This window comes from Ambystoma mexicanum, chromosome 3q (genome assembly GCF_040938575.1).
Source record: "Ambystoma mexicanum isolate Mex_15411 chromosome 3q, UKY_AmexF1_1, whole genome shotgun sequence".
In the NCBI taxonomy this organism is placed as follows: Eukaryota; Metazoa; Chordata; class Amphibia; order Caudata; family Ambystomatidae; genus Ambystoma; species Ambystoma mexicanum.
In genome coordinates, this window is record NC_090926.1 from 1,036,448,282 (window position 1) to 1,036,472,764 (window position 24,483).

Consider the following 24,483-nt stretch of genomic DNA (forward strand, 5'->3'; position numbering starts at 1 on the left):
TCCTTTTGCACTGTGTTGTGTTATTTTATTTGTTTTCAGGGTGTATTTCACACAGTTAAAGTACTATTCTTTCATATTAAATTTTGACTTGCTTTGGGGTTGTCTCCTAATTTTTTGCATACATCTCTCTGGTTCTATATTCCACTACTACCATTGTGCATTGCTATCCCCCCATATCTCCCCCCTGCCAATTATTTTTATTAATTATTTCACTAATTCTCCTGTTTTTTGGTCTCATATTTTTTTAGTGTCACCGATTCATTTTTCCTTGGTTTGTCTTTTTACTAATTTCTTCTTACCCAATTTTTACAACACTGCCGCCGTTTTGTACAGCGATTGATGCCATCAGGTTACACGAGATGACATAAATAGTGGGCACACAATGACGTCATCGCGTCTACGTACACGCCGGTTCTGCAAGATTTCTAGTATGTAGGGAAGCGTTGGCAGTTCCCTGACTTCCACCTTTGTATTTGTTGCTGCACCTCTATGGTTGAACTGCAGACTATTCTTTTGGTAAGCTGCTATATGTTTTTGTGCATTGGACTTTAACTTCGCCCACCTGTATTATTCTTTGTCACTGGTCCTTTTCCTCCACAGTAGGCTAACTCAAACCTTCATTATGGTGACACAGGTGTGTCTGAAATAGTTGTTTCTTCTTTTTTTTTAATTTTTTCAGTTTGGCCCTGAGGAAGTGCATTGGCCAGCTTTCATTTGTTTACTTGATATGATATACGACATGCTACTTTATTTCTATCGCACTCATACACGTGTTTCAGAGCGTGACAAGGCAAGGGAGAGTGGTAGGGTGAGCAGGTACCTGGCCCGGAAGACAGAGGGTGGCCAGCTGCACAGTGCCGAGAGAAAACAGATCAGCAGTGGAGAGGGGGGCGAAGGCAGAAGCAAAGAGGAAGGTCTTGGGTGCTCCCGAAACCGGAGATGGTTCTCCTCAACTCCGTGTAGTATAACTAGTAAAGATTGATGGATTGAAAAACATTAACTATTTAATAGTATTTTTGAAGACTTTCTATAATTGGGTTGGTAATTTGAGCTCAAGAGTGATCACGCAAGGTTTCCGATTCGGTGCTTTTATTGCACACGGTACACCAATCAAACGCCAGAGAGGCAAAGAAACCCCATTAGAGTCTTGCGTCTGTAGAGAGCGGCTGGTTATTTATTATTCAACACGTTTAAACGTATTCCGTTAAGTGCCGCTGGAGGGCAGCATTGCACAAAGCAGGTAGACGGATAAGCCAAAGTCTAGTAAGAACCACTCAAGTCTAACACGCCGAGACTCTAAGTGACAGCCAGCGCACTTTCAAAGAAAAGGCCAAATCATGTATATTTGTGTGGCTTCAGATTTGTATGGGATATATATATATAGTTCCTTCCATCCCCTTCATCACCACAGTCCTATCTGCCTTTCAGGTAACTAGAACTTACATTAAAGTCACGAATTTGGTCCCAGTCTCTTATTGAGGCTGTATCACTGTTCCCCCTTGCTTACCTAAACCTCTGGTTTCTGGCTGATGACATGTATAAGACATCAAGTCATTATGTTGGTACAGCCCTCATTCACAGTAGCAGCCAGGCGGTGGTATTTAAGGCCAATTCCTCTGCGTCCAACCCATCAGATTAAATGCCCGGGAGGGGATGAGTGTGGAGAGGGGAAACCGAACTAGAATGCAGATCACCGTGCTGATGATTAGGCTTCAAACCCTAGCAAGGCCCGCCACCTGGTGGCCTGAAACAGGCAGCGCACATTTCTAAACACTAGATAACACAATAAGCGATAGGAACAGAGCCTGCCATCTTCCTTCCGTTAATAGCTCAGGTCTGAACTGATCGAATCATTCCAATGTATTCTGGGTTAATTGTAGTACACACAGTTTGTGCTCACCGTAGCTCAACCTTTCTCACATGTTCAACTTTGTTTGGGAAAATAAACTTGAGTACATAAACTTCAATGATAGCAACACCCGCCTGCACCAGAAAAAAAGGCGCGTTACAATAATGAACAGAGCATCAGTCAGGTGCGAATCTAGAGTTAGTGCCGTGTAAATTATGGGTGTCCACCCCAATGAAGCTCGCATGGTGTTAGTAGGAAGTGGGGATTCAGGAGTCCCATTAGAGACAATCGAGTCAAAAGAGGGAAGTTGCTGCTGGACAGATCCTCTTCGCTCATTTAATAGTACTGTCGGCGGAAGGACATTGCCCTCTCTTTTCATGCTGGCCATTTGAGTGGAAATCCAGTAGAGAGTTAACCAAATGTTACAAGGCTCTTGCGAGCTCAGTTTAAGGTCTGCTTACAAAAATGTATTGCCTTTTTCTACCATTTCAAAGGTTTGTCTTTACAGCATGAATAACAATCTACAAGTCTGTGTCAAACATTGGCTACACGCAGGTAAACGTAACACATGGGCGTGTTGGAATATTTAGAATATAGTAGACAACACAGTTGGAATCTCTTAGGTTCATATCTCACCGTAGTCTCATACTACTATGTTTCCATATATGATGGACAATAAATAAAAGCTGCAATCATGCTTTTGCACAATTTAAAATATATATATATATATATGGGATACATTACTCACCGTAATCGTATTTCTGATGCTTGTATCTGCTTAGATTCACATGCTGTGCATAGGCCGACATCTAGTGGAAGCTGCGGAGTATTACAGTTTGTTTTTCGAAACTCGAAAATGGGCGTCGACACAGGCGTGCCAGTAATACTATCCCTAGTGTGACGTCCACTGTACCCAAGATCCCTCACGCGTCTAGGATCCTCAGATTGTATTTTTTCTGACATGAGGAAGCATGAGGAGTAGCGTGAGTACAGATAATCCAAGCAGATAGACAGAAGGTAAGACTACAAGCAATCATGCGCCTTCTCTCGGAGGGGAGGAAGGGTGGGTCGCATGTGAATCTAAGCAGATACAAGCATCAGAAATACGATTTCGGTGAGTAATGTATCCCTTCTGAGGCTTGTGGAATCTGCTTAGATCACATGCTGTGCATAGATTAGCGAGCAGTACCAGAAGAAGGAGGTGGGATGTGAGAAGGGTCATGAGCAAACAGGTGTCTTAGAACCGCTTGTCCCACTTGTGTATCTGTCTTGGAATGAGTGTCAATGCAGTAATGCTGAGTAAAAGTGTGAATAGAGCTCCAAGTAGCTGCTTTGCAAATGGTGTCGAGGGGAACATTTGCAATGAAAGCCAGAGTGGCCCCAATGCCTCTAGTAGAATGGGCCCTTGGCGTAAAAGGCAGAGTTTTTTCAGAAAGAGAGTAACACAGCTGTATACAGTTGATAATCCACTTCGAGATCGCGCCTTTAGAGACGCGATCCCCTTCTCTGCCTGTAGCTACGGAGACAAACAGTTGATCTGTTTTCCTTAGCGGTCTGGTTTTATTTACGTAGTAGAGGACCGCCCTACGCACATCAAGGGTGTGTAGTTTCACCTCAGCTGAGCTTTGCGGGTTCTGGAAGAAAGCCGGAAGCTCGATGGACTGGTTTACATGGAACTTAGATATAAATTTAGGTGAGAACCTAGGGTGTGTGCGTAAAACCAGTTTGTCTTTGTGGATAGTAAAGAAAGGATCCTGCACTGACAGAGCCTGAATTTCACTGACCCTTCTTATAGAGGTAATGGCTACTAAGAAGGCCGTTTTATAAGTCAGGTGTTTGAGACTACTTTTATGCATGGGTTCGAAAGGGGGGCCCATGAGCTTAGCTAGCACCACATTGAGGTCCCATCCTGGCGGTGGGTTCGAAATAGGAGGGTGAAGTCTCTTTACTCCTTCCATGAAGGCTTTAACTACTGGTACTTTCCACCACGATACTTTGTTATGGGATGTGGTGTAAGCCGAGAGGGCTGCCAGGTGTACTTTCAGAGAGTTAAAAACCAAACCTGCGTCCAGCAGGTGGAGCATGTATGTTACAACGTTGGAAGGAGTGCAATCAACTGGGTTGATTTGTTTATTCTGGCACCAAATAACGAATCTCTTCCACTTGTCAAAGTAACAGTGCCTTGTGCTTGGTTTCCTGGATTCTTTTAGGATGTCCATACACCTCTGTGGTAAATTGAGATGGCCAAACTCTATGACCTCAGGAGCCATGCTGCCAGGTTCATTGAGTTGGGTTCCTGGTGCACTGTTTGACCTTGTTGCTGGGACAGTAGGTTGTACCAGGCTGGGAGTTTGATGGGCTCGCACATCGCCATCCTGCGTAGGTGTGGAAACCATGGTTGTCTCGCCCACATGGGAGCAACTAGGATGAGCGTCATCGATTCCTTGTTCATCTTGTACACCACCTTCCTGATGAGAGGAGTTGGTGGAAAAACGTACGCAAACATCCCTGACCAGTTCATCCACAGGGCGTTCCCTTGGGAGTCTGGCTGGGGGAACCTGGATTCAAATCCTGGGCATTGTTTGTTTTCGCTTGTGGCGAATAGGTCTATAGTGGGGAAACCCCACCGAGAGAAGAGATCTTCTACGATATCTCTGTGAAGGACCCATTCGTGTTCTTCTGGGAGGGAGTCTCTGCTTAGGGCATCCGCTAGGGAATTGAGCTCCCCTGGAACATGTTGTGATGACAGGAAGATGTTCCGTCTGAGTGCCCATATCCAGATTTTCTGGGCAAGCTTGGACAGATTTGGCGAACGAGTCCCTCCTTGTTTGTTCAGATAGAACATGGCTGTCGTGCTGTCCGTCCGGATCTGCACCGACAAGTTTAGCAGATGGGGCTCGAACGCCCGAAGCGCTCGGAATACTGCCAGAAGCTCTAGCAGATTGATGTGGTTCTTGGCTACTGAGTGAGACCAGAGACCCTGAGCTGTGTGGTGGAGATGGTGAGCTCCCCACCCAGTCAGGCATGCATCTGTAGTCACCACTGCCTGTACTTCTGGATCGTAAAAGGGTTTTCCCCTTGCAAGATTCTCTCTTGTCCACCAGTGTAAGCTCTGTACGAGTGTTGGCGAAACGACCACTAGATCGTCCCACTGACCACTTGCCTGAGACCACTGTTTCGCCAACCATTCCTGCATGGGACGCATGCGCAGACGCGCGTGGGGGACCAGGTAAATGCATGACGCCATCATGCCCAGTAACCGCATTGCTTTGCGTACCGTTATTTGTTGACCTGACTGATAATGTGGAATTTGCAGTAGTATATTCCGAATTTTCTCTTCCGAAGGGAAGGTCAACCCTTTCTGAGTATCTAGGATTGCTCCTAGGAACTGTTTGGAGGTGCTTGGCACCAGACTTGACTTCTTCTCGTTGATAGAGAAGCCTAATTCGTGGAGGAGGTCGATAGTCCTCTGAATGTTTGACCTGCAAATTCCTGGGGTTTCCCCCGTTATGAGCCAGTCGTCCAGATAAGGGTACACTGGGATTGCCTCCCTGCGTAGGTGTGCAGCTGCCACCGCCAGTACCTTGGTGAATACCCTTGGTGCTGAAGCTATCCCGAAGGGCAGTACCTTGAATTGGTAGTGGCGACTGTCCACCTTGAAGCACAAGTATTTTCTGTGCGCTGGGAGCATGGAAATATGAAAATAAGCATCTTTCATATCCAAGGTTGCCATGTAATCCCCTTTTTTAGGAGGGGGATTACCTCTTGTAGCGGTGTCATACGGAATTTTTGGGGCTTGACATACTTGTTGGCAGGCCGTAAATCCAATACTGGGCGCATTGTCAAATCTTTCTTTGGCACAAGGAAGTAGGTTGAATAGATACCCTTGTTTACCTGGTGTCCTGGGACGAGTTCTATCGCGTCCTTTTCTAGCAGAATGGCGATCTCCTCGAGAAGGATCTTCTGATGTTCTAAGTAGTGTATTCTTTGTCGTGGAGGGTGGTTCCGGGGACGCTGCAGTAATTCTATACAATATCCTGTGGACACTGTTGACAGCACCCATCTGTCTGAGGTGATCCCTTCCCAAGCCTGGGTGAAGTTGGAAATGCGTCCCCCTACTGGGGTTGCGTGAGAAGGGACCCTGAACTGAGCGTCACTGCTTTGGTGGAGGCGTGCCACCTCCCTTGTTGGGGCTGCCTCTGCCTCTTCCACGACCTCTCTTGTTACCCCTGCCGTAACTTTGGGTAGACTGCTGGTTGTTGTTCCATTGTGTACCCTGTCCTTGGGCATAGTTGCCTCTTTGTGAATTTTGGCCGCGTGGGCGACGAAAATTACTGTTCCCCCTCTGGTTAGGGGTTTTGTTGGTAAGCTGGCCAAGGGATTTGAGAGTCTCGTATTCGTCCTTGGCATTCTTAAGTGCGTCTTCGACCGCTTTCCCCAAAAATAGATCGGGTTCCACCGGCTTGTCTATTAATGAAGCCTGGGTTTCTGTTTTGAACCCCGACTGCCGTAACCACGCATGTCTCTTGATAACAGTACCTTCTGCTATCAATCTTCCTGCGTTGTCCGCGGCGTCGAAAGTTGCTTTTAATATGCAACCAGACACGGCTCTCCCTTCTGCCGAGATCTGAGCCAACTGGCCCTTTAACGGTTCAGGAGCAGAGGCTATGAGCGCCGCGACCTCTTCCCATTGATGGCAGTTGTAACTTGCCAACAGGGTGGTGGAGTTTGCAATCCTTGCTTGGTAGGCGGACGTTGAGGCTACCTTCCTGCCAAACCCGTACAGTTTTTTGCTCTCCTTGTCGGGAGGAGCTTCTGACGACGATAAGGGTGTCCCAGCCCTCTTCCGAGTGTTGGTAACCACTAGGGAGTCTGGTTTAAGATGTCCTCTTATATAAAGAGGGTCAGACTGGGCTGCCCGAAAAAGTTTTTCGACTCTGGGGTTGACGGCTCTGGTGAGGTTAGGATTCACCAGGGATGGATCTATTCTACGTTGGATGGATTTAAGGATAGGGATGGTCTGAGCGACCGGCCTCCTCTCTCCCACCAACTCTTCTGCAAAGTCCCTTTCCTCCTGTACACCGTGGGTGTCGATGTGAAAATGTTCTGCTGCGCGAGCGAGAACTTCATTAAGGAGGGGCTGGTTATCAACTGGCGAGTCGGTAACTGGGGCTTCGCTCTCTACCGGGGAATCTACTCTGTAAATTTCCTGCTCATCTTCTACCTCCTCCAGGTCCTCATCATCCGCATAATATTCAGTCCCGGTTTGTTCCTCCATAATTTCAAACTCCTGGTGTGGAGTAGAGTATGGAGTAGAGTAAGGCTGCATCTCGAAGGGTTCAGGTCTTTCGAACCGGGCCTTTTTACTTAGGGGGATAGGATCAGAGGAGCCTGAGGGTGTGGCCCCTTGAGGGTCATACAAAAGGAAATGTTCTGGGTTTTTGTCATAAAAATCAGCTAAGGAAGACATCCTTGACATGACCCTGTCTATGTCTTCACTGGACCATTCTTTGGAACAGGGTATGACTTTAGTAGGCAACTTAGAGGACTTATCAAGGGTACCCTTGCTGGATGTTGATGTCCCAGTAGATTTGTGTTTGTCTGTCTGCTTAGGGTGGAAGGATGGTCTTACAGGAGTGGAAGGCTGTGCTTTCCGCTGTTTCCCCCCCTCCCCATGCGTGGAAAAATGTTTTCCCTGCCCCTTGGAGGCCCCAGAGACTTTCGACGGCTGGCGTCGAGGGTCTGGGGAGGTATCTGTGTGTTTCGAGCGTGGGGCCTCGCTGGTGTTAACTGCGGCCTCGGTCTCCTGGAGCGCGGCCTGGGGGTGTAGGTCGTCTTCGTCTTCCGACGATCGAACTTCCGTTAATCTAGGGAGCGAGGCACTCTTGGCAAGAGTGGATGATTGCCTTGCGTCATGAGGCGATCTCGATCGAGAGCGGCCAGAGGACACCGAGTCGGACCGTTCTATCTGTGCCTCTTTCCGAGAAGTCGACGTCGTCGAGGTTCGGTTGGACTTAGTGTGCTTAGTGTGTGTAGGGTGTGTAGCGCTTGCGTCGCCGGGGGTCTTCCCCATAGCCGCCCTGCCGGACAACCTTCCGAGGTCGGGGACCTGCGCTCGGCAGTCTTTCGACGCCGTAATGCCCTCGCCGTCCGAAAGTACGGCGTCGCTGCCATCGCTGAAGGCGCCCTCCGCTGCCATGGCCGCCTGCCTGGCGTGGTGGGCCCAACGCTTTGTCGAACGGTCCTTAAGTGTCTTAGGCTTAAACCTACTACACGCTCTGCAGTTCGCTTCGGGGTGGTCCCTCGGCAAGCAGAGATTGCACGTGGCGTGCCTGTCGACCCAAGGGTATTTGCGGTTGCACTTGGGGCAGAATTGGAAAGGGGTACCCTCCATACGCACCTTGAGGCAGCGGGCTGGTAAGTGTAGGAAATATATAAGGTGTACCTATAAGGTGTACCTATATACCAAGAGTATAGAGTATGTACCACCCCCCACTCTCCCTACTTGCAGGGCCGAGGCCAGCGGCCTACTCGGCCCGGGCCGAGGCCAGCGGCCTTCCGAGGCCCAGATCCGTCGTGCAGCAGCCGACGGTCGATGTCTTCTCCAGCCGTCGTCGAGTGTCGAGGGTCGACGTTGGGGTGGGGAAGGATGTTAATAAATAATTTTAAACTTTAATAATAAGCAAAAGTATGGCTAAGGCCAGGGGACTCCGCAAGATGCTTCCGACCAGTATGGAGGATCCTAGACGCGTGAGGGATCTTGGGTACAGTGGACGTCACACTAGGGATAGTATTACTGGCACGCCTGTGTCGACGCCCATTTTCGAGTTTCGAAAAACAAACTGTAATACTCCGCAGCTTCCACTAGATGTCGGCCTATGCACAGCATGTGATCTAAGCAGATTCCACAAGCCTCAGAAATATATATATATTGTCATGCTAGTTTATAATGTGATGTCTGTGCTTTCTAAGTGCATTCTACAAAGCAGGACATTATTTTTAATTCATGGAAGTCAAACATTCACAAATAATTGCACCTTTCAGTTTGACAACTGTTGGGAAACAATGCGGTCAAGTGCCACGTGTGTGAAACTAGACACCTCATTCAATCTCACAGTGGATGGCTTCTTAACATGGACTACCCAGAATATTTGAAAATTGTCAGCCACCAGAAGTGGTTCAGTTCTCCAGGTACGGAGTTTAGTTCCCCAGGTAGCTCTTCCCAAAACCCCACACTTATTGGTTTACTCTATTGTATGTTCTTTTGTGATTGAAAGAGCATTGTTCCATTGTTCCTCTCTGTACATAAATAAGTACATTTTTAAAATGTGCCCGTGTTGCCTCTTATAGAATAATAGTGACCACTGTTATATTGCACACAACAGTTTGTTTCTTGGCACACTCGTGGCAACACCACTTAAAGAAACCATGGCCTCTCCTTGTCCCAGTCTATGTTCAGTGAACCTTTGATGTGCACTTTCTATGCTGTGGTATGTGTCCCTTCCAATCTTTCTCCTTCGTCCATGCTTCAGCAGTTGTACAATCTGGTTTGGTTCAGGGGACGCCAAAACATTCTGTGCCCGGGCCCCAAAATATTTTAAGATCTCCCCAATTTAAAAGGATCAGACACAAACTCACAGAGCACAGACCAGGAGAGATGTAAACCACTAGTGCCCCTTCTGCACCAGGGATGCGTCTACAGCTCAGTTTACTCTTTTAGATCAAATAAACACCATTTAATCAATGTCTGTGCCTTCCATGTATGGAAATGAGGCATGGGCCCAGGATAAAGAAGCTTGTTGCTAAGTATTTCCCTTCTCTGACTCAAGGGTGTGCGATTATCAATATACACTGGGCAAGCATGCACAGAAGCCCCATTCATTTTCATGCTCTTTCCCACCTGTAGTCCACAAGTCCATCAACAAAAGCACAGGGAGCCTCTGCATAAAGACCATTGTGCTAAAACAATACCCAATAAAGCACAGTAATACCTGCGATGTTCCCAGTGCTGAGCCAAGCTGGCTTTGGGAAGCCATCGGCTGGAGGGGATTTAACACCTTTAGTTGCAGATTTACAAATACATATCTTATTGTTTTACACATGCACGCATTTTGGTACTATGCAGAATGACCAGAAAGAGGAGACTATCACACAGACATGTTTGTGTTGCAATCCTGACAAAGTACTACAGCCATGTATGGGGTAGTTTGCAGAGATCTCAAGCTGTGCCAAGTGAAGTCTGGGATAACCACCAGTCCTGACTTTTAGGTCCACTTTATATTGCATTCTGGCACATGTAGCCCTGCATTTACAATACGTACAGGAACACACAATGGTAGGCAGGACTTTTAGGACTACATTTGAGAGCTCCGTTCTGGCATATTGTTCAGAAACCGGAGTGTTGGTGCAGTGGAATCTACACCTTTCATTACACCACATGTAGATGCTTATGTACAATACTGCCTTGGACCGAAGGCCGGCCTCCTCTGTCTACGCCCCAAGTCTTTGGAAGCTCCTTCCAGTCAGCATCACTGCACTGCTTCTAGAGTTCAGGAAAGAGCACAAGACCCTGCCATTTCAAGGAATGGCGACCACACACCCTCCACTCCCCACTCTACCTGAGAGTCGGTGATCTGCCAGCCACCGTTTCCTGCCCTGGTTGCTCGGAGATCCCTCGCTGCCAATTGCCCACCTTTGCTGCCTCGTTAGATCCCCTTTTCTCCGCTTCCCTCACTGCGCTCTTCCCCTGAGTGTAAAGCGGACTCTTGCTTCCTGAAGTTATGTCCGTGCTTAATAAACACACCAATAATAATTAAAACACTAAATTTGCATATACTTTTTTTGTTGATAACAATTGGAACTTTTATTCTCTTTAATTACAGTTGGTCAATTCCTTGTGCAGCCACAAATTGGGCATCCTTTGATGTGCCCGTTTTGGTAAATTTAGTCACCAGGGGTGGCAGCTAATATCAGGTGGACGGCCCCATTACTGCAAAGCCAAAAATGCGGATTTTCTTGGTTCGTTTACCCAATTTCGCTGCATATATATTGCTGGGGGGAGACCTCCTGTAACCCCCACTCCCCATTTGTTATTAACTTAACCCCTAACCCCACATATATATGCAGCAAAATGGGGCGGTTAAAAATCTGACTTTTCAGCTTTGCTGTGATGGTCTGTGATATTTTGTCGCTGTGATGGTCTGTGATATTTTGTAGTAATACCAACTCAGGCTGTGCGATCTGGGTCTGTGTGTTCTATGTTTATTCAATAAACTTGCTCTTGCTAAACATCACTGCTCATAGCTCAATCCCTCTGTTGAAAATAGACAGACATTCACTCAAGTACCTGCTGGATACCAGTGCCACCTTTAACATCATTAGTGAAAAGGAACATCACGCATGCATTTACCCAAACAGATCACAATCTCCTCTGCCAGGATTGGAACTGTTCTTGACGACATGCAACATAAAATGGACATTCACTCAATCTGCACGCCCATCAAATGCGCGGGCAACCTTAGATTTAGGATGGCGATGTAACATAATGTCGCCTCACGACACAGCATAAGGCTGGAAAGGACACGTTGATTAAGAGGCCGTTCCCATACCTCTTTCAAGGCTTGGGAAAGCTAAAGAACCCCCAAATTAAACTGCACATCGATGAACACGTCAAGCGAGTGACGCAACATTATAGAAGAATCACTTAACGTCTTATTTTATTTGGAATGTATAAGGCGCAACGTTCGCAGAGTGGCATCTTGGCGCTGGGGACAGCACTGGGAGTCAAAACGGAACAGGAAGTGTCAAAACAAGTGGGTTTTCAGGGCTCGCCTAAAGGAGAGATGGTCCTCAATAACAAGAAAAGAAGGAAGAGCATTCTACATTCTAGCAGCAGCAACAGAAGAAGCCTGGCCGCCAATCCGAGGGACAACGCCTAAGCACAGGTGAGTGGACCGCAGCACTCTAGCAGGGGGATAATGAACCCATTTCTGATGCAGATACCCTGCTCCCTTGCCGTAGTAAGCCCAGTGGAGCAGACAGATGGACTTAAAGGAAATCCGCTTGTCGGCCGGGAGCCAGTGACATGAGATATACGCAGTGCAAAGGTGGGCGCCATAGCCACTGAATTCTCGATGACCTTAAGTCGCCGAATAAGATATGATGGTTGCCCCAGATACAAGGTGTTTTTCAACAGTCCAGGGCGGACAGCACCAGGGAAGCCACCGCCGCAGCCCTAATCTGCACGGGTCTGAAGAGAAGAACCTTACTCAGAATATTCTGCTGAAAGTGGCCCTGTTGGCATCCCGCATCAATCGGCTTGTCAGCGGAAAGGGTGGCACCGATCAGAACACCAAGGTCTTTTACCATTGCAACCGGGGCAGGGAAAGGTCCACGAGATGGGGGCGAAAACAGAGGGGTCCAGAGTGCAGTCATACCACCAACGCCCGAGTTTTGCTGTCCTTCGCCATGAGCCAATTTCCAATCATTCAACCCCTCATGGCTGCCAGACAGGCCCTAAAACGAGAGGCCGTCTCCTCTGATGAATGATGCAAGCGCACAATGATTTGGGGGTCATCGCCGTAGGAATAACAAAGGAAGCCGTGGCAGGAGATACGTTTGGCCAGAGGCTGAATGCAGATATTAAACAAAATGGGTGACATGGCAGACGCTTAGGGTACACCACAAGTGAGAGGAACAGGGACAGACCGAAAAGGGGGCGGAAAGAAAGTGACTGAGCCCGGTCGGACAGAAATGAGCTGAACCAGGTCAAGACAGTGCCAGTGATGCTTGCGCAAGGCGCTCCAACAGGACTGAGTGGTTGACAGTGTCAAAGGTGGGAGAGGGATCAAGTAAAATGGGAGCTCCCAAAATGCCCTGGTCCTGGAGGTGCATAAGATCATCCACTGTGGCGACAAGCACTCCCTCAGTCTCGAGCCCAGGACGAAAGCCAGACAAACCCGTAGACAAATTGAACAGGATTTATGTACACTGATTAGCATATTTTATAACCACCAAAAGTGCTCCCTCTGTGGGTTTCTCCCAACACTCAAGTAGTAGCAGTTTGTCATTTCTATAGCGCCTTTATCCCATAGGTGTGGCCTCAATGCGCTTGTGTGGGGGGACCGAAGTCCTGGGTATGGGAAAGTTGCCACAAGGATTAGAATGTGGTTGTGCATTTGGCCAAAATAGGGATTTGGGTGGGATGGCTGAGCTCCAGTAAGCAACTCATGATGGTCAGGCATGTGGATGGGTGCTCAGAGGTGGTAGGAGAGGGTGTTAGTACGAGAGACTCGTAATGTGTCCAGCTAGACTGATTTTTTTGTCATAGCACATAGCTGCATTCTGATGGCAGAGATGTGGTTCTTTGTGTTTTATTCTGGTGTATGGAGGCAGATGCGTGCGTGTGGGTTTGGCCGTGCCTGCGGTGGTGTCCACTGAAGTGGTGCGTAAATACATAACTTGAGCCTCAGTTGGAGCTTTGCTTTTGATGTAGCCTTGTTATCAGATCGTCAAGTCTGCTCCGAATGTATACTTTACCTTGCATAGGAGAATATATTGGGGAAGCACTGAAAGTGTCGAGGCCTAGGTGTCAAGAAGGTACGCGTGCAATGGGGAAAAATAGTCACGTTGCTGAAGGGAATTACCAGGTTCCGAGGGCCTTCTTGAAGGGAAGGTAGTAAGTACTCACTGCGGCAGGGTGGCACCGAGTTCCAAAGGGTGCGAGCGTAGATGGAGAGGGAGGATCCTCCAACTCTGGTGGAATTGAAAGGGGGAATCACAGGGAGGCGGGCAGAGCCAGATCTAAGGTTTCTGATGGGTTGGTACTGTGTAACCTTGTGTTGGAGGAATTCAGGGCCTGTACTGTTACGGTTGCGGTGTGTAATGCACATGGCCTTGAATGTCGCCCGTCAGCTGCTAGGAAGCCAGCGGAGCACTGTAAGGGCAGGAGTGATGCATTATCTGGATGAGAGGTCAAGGGGGAGTCTGGCTGCAGAGGTTTGGTTCCGCTGGAGCTTTCTGAGCCGATAGGCGGGAGCGCCCAGAGAGAGGGAATTGGCCTAGTCTAAGCGGGAAAGGATGATCATCAACATTGCAGAGACTCTGAGGGTAGGAGAGATAAGGAAAGATTTGTCGGAGGATGCAGAGGTGGTAATGACAAGTTTGGGATACAGTGTTGATGTGATGAGTGTTAGATCTGAGTCCAAGGTGCATTTCCAGGTTATTTACAGAGTTGGATGCTGTGGGCGGGGGTTCTAAAGAGGGTGGCCAGGTGGTGGGTTGCGGGAAGTGTGAGTGTTTACCACAGATCATGAATATCCAGTGGTGGATTGCAGCAAGGCAGGAGGCGAGGTGTGGATGGGAGGCGGCCGTGTTCTTGGGAATCTTGAAAATGATACGAGTCATCAGCGTAGTTGTAGTAGGTTAGGTTTTGAGAGCTGATGAGTGCGGGGAGGGTTCGAAGGTAGAGATTGACGAGGGGCGGGACAGGGAGGCCGACTGTGGGACCCTTTTGGAGACAGGGCAAGGGCGGGGACGAATGGAGGGAGAAGCATGATTTGTGAGCGGTTGGAGAGGAAGGAAGAGATCCATTTTAGGGCAGAATCCCTGATGCATAGATAGTGGAGTATTTCCAGGAGGATGGAGTGGTTGATGGTGTCAAAAGCAGCCGAGAGGTCAAGCTGGATGAGTGCAGCACAGCCTTCTGAGTCTGTCGTTCTTTTCATGTCATTCCAGATGGAGAGAAGGGAAGTTTCCGTTCTTTGGAGAGGTCTGAAACTAGAGTAGGGATTTGGATTCTGTGTAGACGCAGAGCTGGGTGTATGTCAAGTGGCCTAAAAGTTTGGCTATGACTCAGGTGTTGGAGATTGGGCAATAGTTGGATGAAGAAGGTGGTCAAGGGTGGGCTTTTTAAGTAGGACACTTCGATGGAATTACAAAGGCTAGCAAATGCCACACTTAGATGGAATTGTGAATGTTAGCATGTCCCACACCTGGATAGAATTGTGAACATTGGCCTGAGCCGCATCTGGATAGGATTATGAAGGTTAGCTAGTGCCACACTTAGACAGAACTGTAAATCTTAGCATGTTAAATGTCATATAACCCACTAAGCAAAAATCTCAAACTTTCCTCATACTCATCTCACTCAAAGAAACGGACACAACCATCTCTCGCACAAGCCGCAGGCACTTCACCACACCGCACCGCACCACATAAGCCGCACCAACAGCACAAGCAGACTGTCATCAATCCGATACTCGCACCAAAGCTCAGCACCCGGTGTATACCGAGTTGAAGCTGCCAACAGAATACCACCATTCTCACTATCCTGCTCCCTCTTCAACTTACTAACCCATCCCACCTTCTCGTTACAGATCCGCCAGAGCACCTGGGAGCAACTCCGTTGGTGACGGTGTGCGGTACAAATACCTTTAACATCTCAGTCCGAACACTCAACATATGGTGAGGAGCTGGTGTCCAGTGATTTTATTGAAAACGTTTTCAGAGAGGTCATTTATAACGAAACTATAACTTCTAAAGAAACATTGAATAAAAAAAAGATGATATATATATATATATATATATATAGGGGTGGGGTAAGGGGTTACAATGGGTGGGAGTAAAAAAAAAAAGGGGAAATGGGGTTTGGGGGGACAAATAGGAAATGTGTTGATTTTTTTCGATATTATAGTTCGTTATAAATTACCTCTCTGAAAATGTTTTCAATAAAACCAAGGAGCTCCTGTGTCCTCTCAAAAGAGCTCATGGACAGAGATGTGCAGGCCCTGGGCCTGCAGCCAGCATGCCCGACAGTAACCCATAAAGGGAAAAGCTTAGTTTTCTCTCACGGGAACGCCTTACAGGCTTTTGAGGACCGTCGGAAAATGAATACTGCAAGTTACCAGATGCTCCTGCTGGGTTTGGGAAGGATGGCCGACAGGGATCTACTCGTGGGACCACGAGGACTGCGTTTTCCTGTATTGTGTGTGCGGGCTTGTACCGTGCATCTCTCCCATATCCCAGATCCTCTCCCCCATTCTGGAAGGGTCCAGCACCATACTTCACAGGACGGGCAATTTACAATGTTCTATTGGAGAAAGGAACGCACAACGCATAACAATTATCCATTCAGCAATAGGGTCTCGGATTTGTTTGTATGTTGCATTTTTTGTATGTTCCTCGAACATTGGAATAAAGATTAAAATTAAAAACACAACTCGCTAGAAAATTGAAGTGGAGGGCGGTTGGTGAACGCGTGGAGCACTCACCTCGGCGTCCAGCCGCTGTCACTCTGCTGCATGCAGGGGCCAGTTACCCGTGCATAGGAAGGGTCGGTGTCTGCGAGTGCTGGGGGGTGCTGGGTGCGAATCATGGGTTCACCTGGAGGAAAGAGAACGTGTGTTAGAGGGCGACAGCCCTTTGCAGCAGAAAGCGAAATAGAACTTTGCACATCAGATCAAGGATGTGCAGGGGATTTCTTATGGAGAACACAGTAATAATGTGCCATGGCACAATTCTCAGCCCCTCACTGCCAATGCCCTCAACCCAGGTTCGGACTGGTCTGTAGGGCAATGGGGCAATGCTCGAACCAAAAACGCAAAATACAAGTGTGGGACCAATTCTTGGTCCAAGTAAGCCACTTTTTTGGCCCATGTGGACCAGTTTGATGTTACGTCACCAGTGGCTAGTAGTTTTGACCAATGTCATTAAATAAATATTAATTGAACAATTTGCATCACATCTGATCAAAAACCTCCCTCTTGGGTAGTACTCACACAGTCTATCACAAAAGGAATGAATTGACATTCGCAACGGTGGGCCACTTTTTCATTGGTGCCCGAGACAATGTTATACCCCAGTGCCACCCTGCATCAGCCTGGGCACAAAGGAAGAGGCGTGCATCATTGAGGTCGATTGGGTCATAGCAACTAACCCGTTCAGGACATTGAGGCACATTGCATGTAAAGATAGAGTGCCCTGGTTTGGGGGTTACATAATGATTCCCAACTCTCTGGCTCCAAATAAGAGGAAGAGGTGGCACTTTATAATTCTGGTACTCTCTTACTCAGAAGCTTAAAGAGCCATTCAGTCAACCTTGCTCTCACTCATACAGTGAGCCACCTACTCTTGTTGTTACAACAAACCTCTCGCTTTAACAACCAGCCCCTCATGCTCCAACAACCAGCCTTCATGGTCCAAGTACCAGCCCTTCACGGTCGGAGCCATTAAAATCACAAAACCAGCCTCTTACCTATGCAAACAGCCCCTCATAAAACCAACCAGCCAATTACCCAACCAACCACTGATTTATCGGACCAGTAAAACGCTCGACTATCCTTTCGGCTTGCTTGTGGTCATGACAGGTTGCTGTATCTTGGTGCCTGGCTTTAGGCAGCAGACCTTCTACCACAGTGACCGGAAGAGGTTCCCAAGAGGCACGGAAGGACACACAACTGCCCACCCAGTCATAGCCATTCTTGCTAGTGGTGAGAGGCACACACTGTAAGACAGGCAGTGTTTAGGGTCACCAGGCTGTCTCCATTTTCAGAAAATGCAGTCACTTGTTACAGTAAAAGACAACCAGACAGGTTTTTAAAAAGAAAAAGTAAAATCTTATTTACAGCTGAAAAAACAAAAAAAAGTCACCTACCCAAAGGTACTAGTCCCACCTTTAGGGCTCCAATAACAGTCCACTTCCAGGCTAAGATAGAAAAGATACTCTTCCAATGAACAAATCACAGTCCACCAAAACATTTGCAGGATTCAAAAGGTAATCAGACCCGATGTATCTGCCACAAAATAGCCACGTTTCGCTCCACCCTCTCCTCTACTCCAGTCCCACTGATGAACCTAGAGCGTAAGAGTTAGTAGTATGGCTAATTAGATCCAAGCCATTTTATTAATTTTCATGTTTCAATTACATGGGAACACAATATTTTCTTTAAAAATGAGGTTATGTTTTCCACAATGGGCAGAAAGAATAGTGATGGCCCATAATCTCCCTCTCATGGCCTTTGGCAAGACCCCCATTTTTCATGTTAGCTTTACCATGGTCCAAACCTTTCTTTGCCACCAGACACTCACTTTGAAAGGAAATGCAAATACCAGTAAATATTCCATGTGGTCGGTCACATACTGCAGGGCAACATGCGTCACAAGTCTCTCTGTGACAAGTGTCAGATGACCAGGCTTATGGAGCAACAGGACACAAAATGAAACCCAGGAAGAGACCAAGAGCATCCCCACAAGGAAAGAGCATGCTGGCCATTAGGAGGTGAAGCTGCTAACCCAAGATCCACCAGCAAGACGACAGCTAGCCACAGTAACATGAATTAGTCTATCTTTGCAGTTAAAATACACCTTCAAACACCTACATTCTGTATTTAACCAGCAAGAGGTATACAGAATACCTTGGTGGTTAGAATTACATGCAGCATATAAGAGACACCTACTATACATTTTCACATGAACAGATTGGCAAGGCCAAGTTTGAACAGCAGTGTTATATACTTTTCATAGCGCTTAGACAGAGATGTATTGAGCTTATGCATTCACTGCAGTCAAGTATAACTTCACTATAGCCTCCAGATGCAGCTTCCTGGAGCTTTATGCATTCACTGTAAACATGAATACTTGTACGCTAGCGCTTAGAAAAAGAATGCCCATTGAATGCATTACTAAGATACATGCAACATTGGATTCATGCTATAGACCTTAACATTGAACAAGTGAAAGGGCCATGGTCATTTTACATTCAATATCATTTGAATTCAGGAATATCCTTTTTAAAACATTCCCTTCTCTACGCTTAAGAAGCAATTAGAACAATCTAGAAAGAATAAACATTGTTCAGCAAGTTAGATGTAGATAACGCCCAATTACATGCAGAGGATGTTTTGTATTGTGCAAGGCAAGTTACAGATGAGATCATTAACACAAAGCTGCAACAGAAAACGCCGGCTTCAACCAACATTAGAGCAAAGTGATGTCCAGAGGTAGAATGTATTTTTAAAACAATGCAGGGACTTGCATTTAAAGATTAATTAGTTATCTAAATGTATATTAAACAAAATAAAAAATACATAAAATAAAAAAAATCGGTATTGCAAACAGAGGGTCAGACAACACACAAAATCCTGTGGCGTATTGGAAAGACAGCAAGGGATGCAGGATATGTGAGCAGAGCACTGAACATTAGCCAACCAGATAAAGAAAGCAGAGTTGAACCCTCCCCTCCCACCAGCCAGGATGGGGTTAGCGGCAACAGATGAGCTGGGTGTCATGGTCATTAGCTAGGGCAATTATCTAGAAATATTATTCAGAGCACCAACATGCCAATTAATTCATATTTAGAAGCATATTGGGAATTTTTATTTGATTTCCGGGTACACTTAATTAGTGCAGAGAAACAAAGAAGAATTTGGTATGTGTTCTATTTGGGTATCCTGTCGGGCAAATGAGTTTAGAGAGTCACAGAGTGTGCTCCAATTTTAAATTGATTACCCGTAAACTACATAGAATGATGTTGAGGAGTCTTTAGCATAATGGACTCAGATTTAACCCGTCAGTTAAATGATGTCTGAACATTGTATCAGGAACTGATTTTTGAAGAAGTGATTTGTTCAGTTGTACAACAAGCAGAAATATTGTTTAAATGCATTCAAGTAATTATCAAATCAATTTCAAACGCCAATACATTATGGTTCTGGTGAAGAAGGGATTATTAAAAGTTGTGGTCTTTGTTGATGGGACGCACCATTGAATGCATTCTTGATTTGGGGTGGTTGAACACCTGCAAAAACGTTTTTAGTTAACTAAAAAAAAACATACTTCATGTCATTTTATTCTTTCAGGGAAAAACAGTGTCTGAGGTAAAATGGATATTCAATGTGATCAACAGATGTGCAAATATAAAATATTCTTGAACAGGATTGTTTTAGAAAAACCCTTCCTCTTCACAAAAGGAAGAGCCTTGAAAAATGGGATAAAAGAAAGGATGTAGACGGTCACAATTAATATCACTCCCTCACAACAGTTTTCTATATTTTTAATGCTGGATTAGGAAAATGTTACATTCTATCCTTAATGGACCTTTCAGTAAGCAATGCTCTCAGATGAGTTAGACTGGAAGAATTACTTCATAGCAAAGGCCTACGGTCAGAACAAGAATCTTAGTAATCCTAACAAATGTTCCTTTCTTTGGGGCGCGAGGTCAATATCACCAGAGAACAGAATACACATCAAAGGATCAGAAGAAGGGAAAAGATTAGCAGGTACAGATGTGGAAGAGGCTCTAGGAGGATTAAACGCAGACTTAGAGAGTGGAGCTACATGCCACAGAGAATGGCACAAGTCAGTGCTTGAGAGTGGAAAAGGCGCAGAGAAGCTGGATGAGAAGGCTATCTAATGCATTTGATTCACACTGGAGAACTAAGCCTGGTACCCGGTACAAATGTAATCATGGATGCGTAGAAGCCTTTTGATGTTGGCAAACCGAAGTCCAGCACCTAATGCAAACATAGGAAAGACAGGGAGAAAGAAAAACCTAAACCTGTGTGATGCCTGTGAAAGAACATAGCCCAGCAGCGAACACTGCCAGAAATGGCCTTGCATTTGAGCAAGTAGGGAACCAAAGTTCAGTATCCAACACATTCAAAAAGAGCCAGTACAACTATATTTGACCTACTAATCGAAAGCTGGGCTGCAAGGTACCATACACCAGCCGGTTTATAGTGATAATACCGAACGCAAAAATCTCGAAAACAAAAATATCGAAAAAAAAAGGCCAAAAACAAAAATATCAATTTTTTTTATGACGTTTTTTTTTCGAAATGGGGGGGTTCCCCCCAACCCCCCTTTTTTCTATTTTTTTTTTATTTTAACCCTTTTTTTTTTACTTACCTGACCCCCAAAAACACATATAAATAAATAATTAAATTATTCGATATTTTTTTTTTCGAGATTTTTGTCGTTCGGTATTATTGATTCAGCCTTTTGACTGACCACCACACCAGCCCAAGTATTATTTGTTACATGCTGGCATACAAAAGGCAAAGCCCAGACAAGTCTAACAAACATTATGAAAATAAATTTGCTGCATGCAGTGTCATGACGCCCAATGCACATCAAAGCATAACAAACATTGTGAGGGTTCATTTGAAAAACTTGCTGAGATCTGAAAACCCAATGCCCAGCTAAATATGACTATGGTGGACGATCATTTACAACATCCTGAGAGACGCAGCCCTGTCTACCAATCATTGGGTCTCATTTTAAGTTGGGCGGTGCAGAAATAAATGTGGTGGTAATACCGTTGGAGAGGAGCAGCTGCATGCCTCTGCCGGAAACTCTACCCCCGTACTCCCATATGTTGGAGTCCTGAGATTGTGCTCTGTTTGACACCAGCAGTTGTGCCAATACTGCAACATGTGTTTGCAAGAAGATACCCTTTGAGACAACCCTACCAAATGTATCCCCGAAGTGATGACAACCTAAAGGTGCAACTCCCTGCAGGAATATGAAAATGACCAAAGAAAGAGGCTAGTGACGTCACAAGAGACATGTACGACGTCCCAAGATACTGTCTGAAGAAGATGCAAGGATGCTACAGAAACTAATGATGAGTAAAGAATGAATCAAGAGAACCTTTTAAATATGAGAAAGAAGATTACACATACACAAAGTGCTGTAGAGAATCAACTGTTCAATAATTGTACAGATGCTGAAACGCAAGTAGACTAAATCATCATAGAAGCTGGCTATAAGTAGTGAATAGAATGCAGGTGAAGCCGCCATTGTATAGTAGCTGGAAATTGATATCATGAATTTAGTAAGCCAGGGCCCTTTGCTGCAACAAAGGGAAAACTATGTTGCAGCAAGAATAAGCTGAATCGTGGAGCTGCATGGCAAGGCTTTCTGGACTGGAATCAGGATTGAAGCAGCCAACATCGGCTATCTTTTCTAGAAAGGAACGAACGTGCAAAGGATGAATCATCCCTTGTTAAGGTGCAAAGAAAGAACACTAAATGTGCTACGTTCAATTCATTTAAAACCTGCAAAATGGACCAAATTGTGGTTTCCTGTCACGTGAGCCAAGGATAATAGATTCCGAACTTTGAGTCCCAGAACACGATATTGAGTGCCCGCACTCCCATGTATTCTAAAGACAATGGTACTTTTGCAAGGCCAAGTTCAAAGACAATCTTCATGGCAGAAGGCCTGGGTGATGAGAGATGCTGGGCTTTAGTGGGTGGGGAGATAGTCATGCCCCATCTCCTTGCACCTCGGTCTGTGCTTATGTGCTGCTAAGTGAACCAAATGTTCCAGACATGGCACAAGTGTGCCAACCAATTGTAGGGGTCCATATAACGATGGATGTTGGAGTTTGAAAACAAATGAAAAATCGTGTATTTAATGTTTCTGAAGATGACATGTTTTAGAGGTAGGCATATATGGTCCACCTGACAGTGGGCAGCCAATAACATTCCTAGTTCCTATAGAAGATATACTTAGATGCTCCCCTTAAACTAATCCCGACCTTCAGTTGGTTTTTCATTATTTGCCACGTAGTTTGACGTCACCTCTGACATATTTTTGATATATAATGTTTTTGTGAAAAGATCGCCGAGAGAAATCGATCTTACGCCCATTGATGTTCGTTGCAACTCCCTGTTTTAGATAAATTGTTAATAAAACAGTACTTTGCCATCTTCCTGAGTTGGTTCGGTTATTTGGACTTGAAGTTATTCTGTGTGAACCCATCCATTGCATGCATTTTCCTAAAGGGCACAAAGCTCATGTGGTAGCGGTCCAAACTAGTTCTGCTCTAGATTTTCGGACGATCGGGCATCCTCTGCCATTAGCTGGAAGATCGCAGAGCTTCCTGTGGAGAACGGCTGAATAGAAATAAACTTGCAAGAAGAACCGAGACAGTGGGCAGGTCCCCCTTTGAAGAAATCCCTGCCAGGTTTCCACGGAAGGCAAAGTGGTCGGATTGGAGGAGTCGTCGATACCGAAGGTCTCGAGTCAATTAACAAATTGTGAGTAGACTAAGGGGAATGGCAAAATAAAGGGACGGGATTGTGATAAATTTGAATAACAGGAAATAATTGTAGAGGTAAGAAAGGCTGCCTAAGAGTCCTAAGTCAAGGAAATTATAAGAAGATATTTCAAACTCCAGTGGGAGTAGGGTGAAATATAAAAACCTGTGGTCAGGACTGCGTAAGGTGATGTCTTAAGTCCTATACAGGGTAAAAAAAAGTAGAGGCGAGGGTGGAAGTGATCAAGGCGTTTTATAAAAACTGTACATGTCTGACTAGTCTAAATGTTGTCTGTCGAGTAAAATATTGAGGAGCAATAGAAATTGTGAAAAATTGAAAACATAACAGTGAGTGAAGATAAAGTGTAGTAAAACAATTGGCTCCAATCAAAAGAATAGATAAGCCATTAAAATAAGAGGATTGAGCAGCGATTGCTGGTGCTTGCTTATAATTGTTGTTTTTAAAAAATGTTGAAAAGTGGCGATTTAAGCCAAGGTAAAAGGTTTAACGGTCTGGTAAGTATCGACAGTCAATTGAGACTTGTCATTATGGGGGATACTCCTCTTATGCACCTATGCAAGACATTGCCAAAACATATGCCCAAGCTCAACCAGTACAGTCCAGAATTGGTAAAGGGCACAGCAGATAAAAAGTTAATGCCGTGGCACCATGGGAGATAGGTGTCAAGAGCTGTATTGCAACACATGACTAAATATTTGCACGGTGTGTATACCGGCAAGAAACTTGAGAAAAGACTGGCAATTTTAGACCCGCCGCCTGAGCAGTGGATGCTTAATCAGCACAAGGAGGAAGGCTTTGAGCCCTAGCTCCCCTTGCCTTGCCTGAAGTGAAAAATGTTGTTACGGAGGAGATAGGAGTGTATCCTTTAATGGAACTGAGAGCAGCGACAGGGTATATTAATCGAATATATGAACCCCCCGCTTACAGTAGTGACGATAGTCTGGAAGAGAATAAAAGAAAGCAAGATCTTTGTAAACTTATACAAGATAAGGAAGAAAGAAGTGAGCGGTCGAATTTGTCAACAGACAGGTAAATTAAGAGGGAAAGGAGAAAAGGATAAGGCTCACGAAGTAGCACTCGTACAAAACAAATGGGTGGGAGGACAGATATTACTCAAAATAGATGGCAAAAGTATCGAGGAAGTTAGGCAAAGAGAAGACAAGGATGAACAAGAAAGAAAGGATAAGGAATGAGAGAAGAGATTAAAAGAGGATGAGCAGAAAAGGAAAAGCAGGGAGCGATGAGAACAGATATATCAAGGGGAGCAAGAGAAAAGTGAAGAACGGGCACAACAAAGAAAGTACGACAATATACAGGGCGATAGAAGAAAGGGATAGAAAGGAAAGAAAGAGGAGGAAGAAGCACAGACTAATGGACAAAAGATTACAGAGACAAAGAAGCGGAAAGAAGGGAAGGAGGAGAGTAGAGAATGAAGGCAAGAGGAAGAAACAATTAGAAGGATACAAGAGGGCACAGGGAGATCTAAGTAGTAGAACAAAAAAAGGAGGTTTGATGCCAGTCTCATTAGTAAAGAACAAATGAGACAGCCGAGAAATACGATGGGACAGAGTG

The 24,483-nt window shown here is 45.7% G+C and overlaps 1 protein-coding gene across 1 annotated transcript in view; it reads right to left on the reverse strand.

Moving 5' to 3' along the window:
• Positions 1 to 24,483, reverse strand: part of ENGASE (endo-beta-N-acetylglucosaminidase) — a 233,987-nt gene that overhangs the window by 10,478 nt on the left and 199,026 nt on the right. The window contains exon 12 of the mRNA XM_069655216.1: positions 16,120 to 16,231. Coding sequence (XP_069511317.1) covers positions 16,120 to 16,231 — 112 coding nt within the window. The remainder of the gene's footprint in view (positions 1 to 16,119; positions 16,232 to 24,483) is intronic.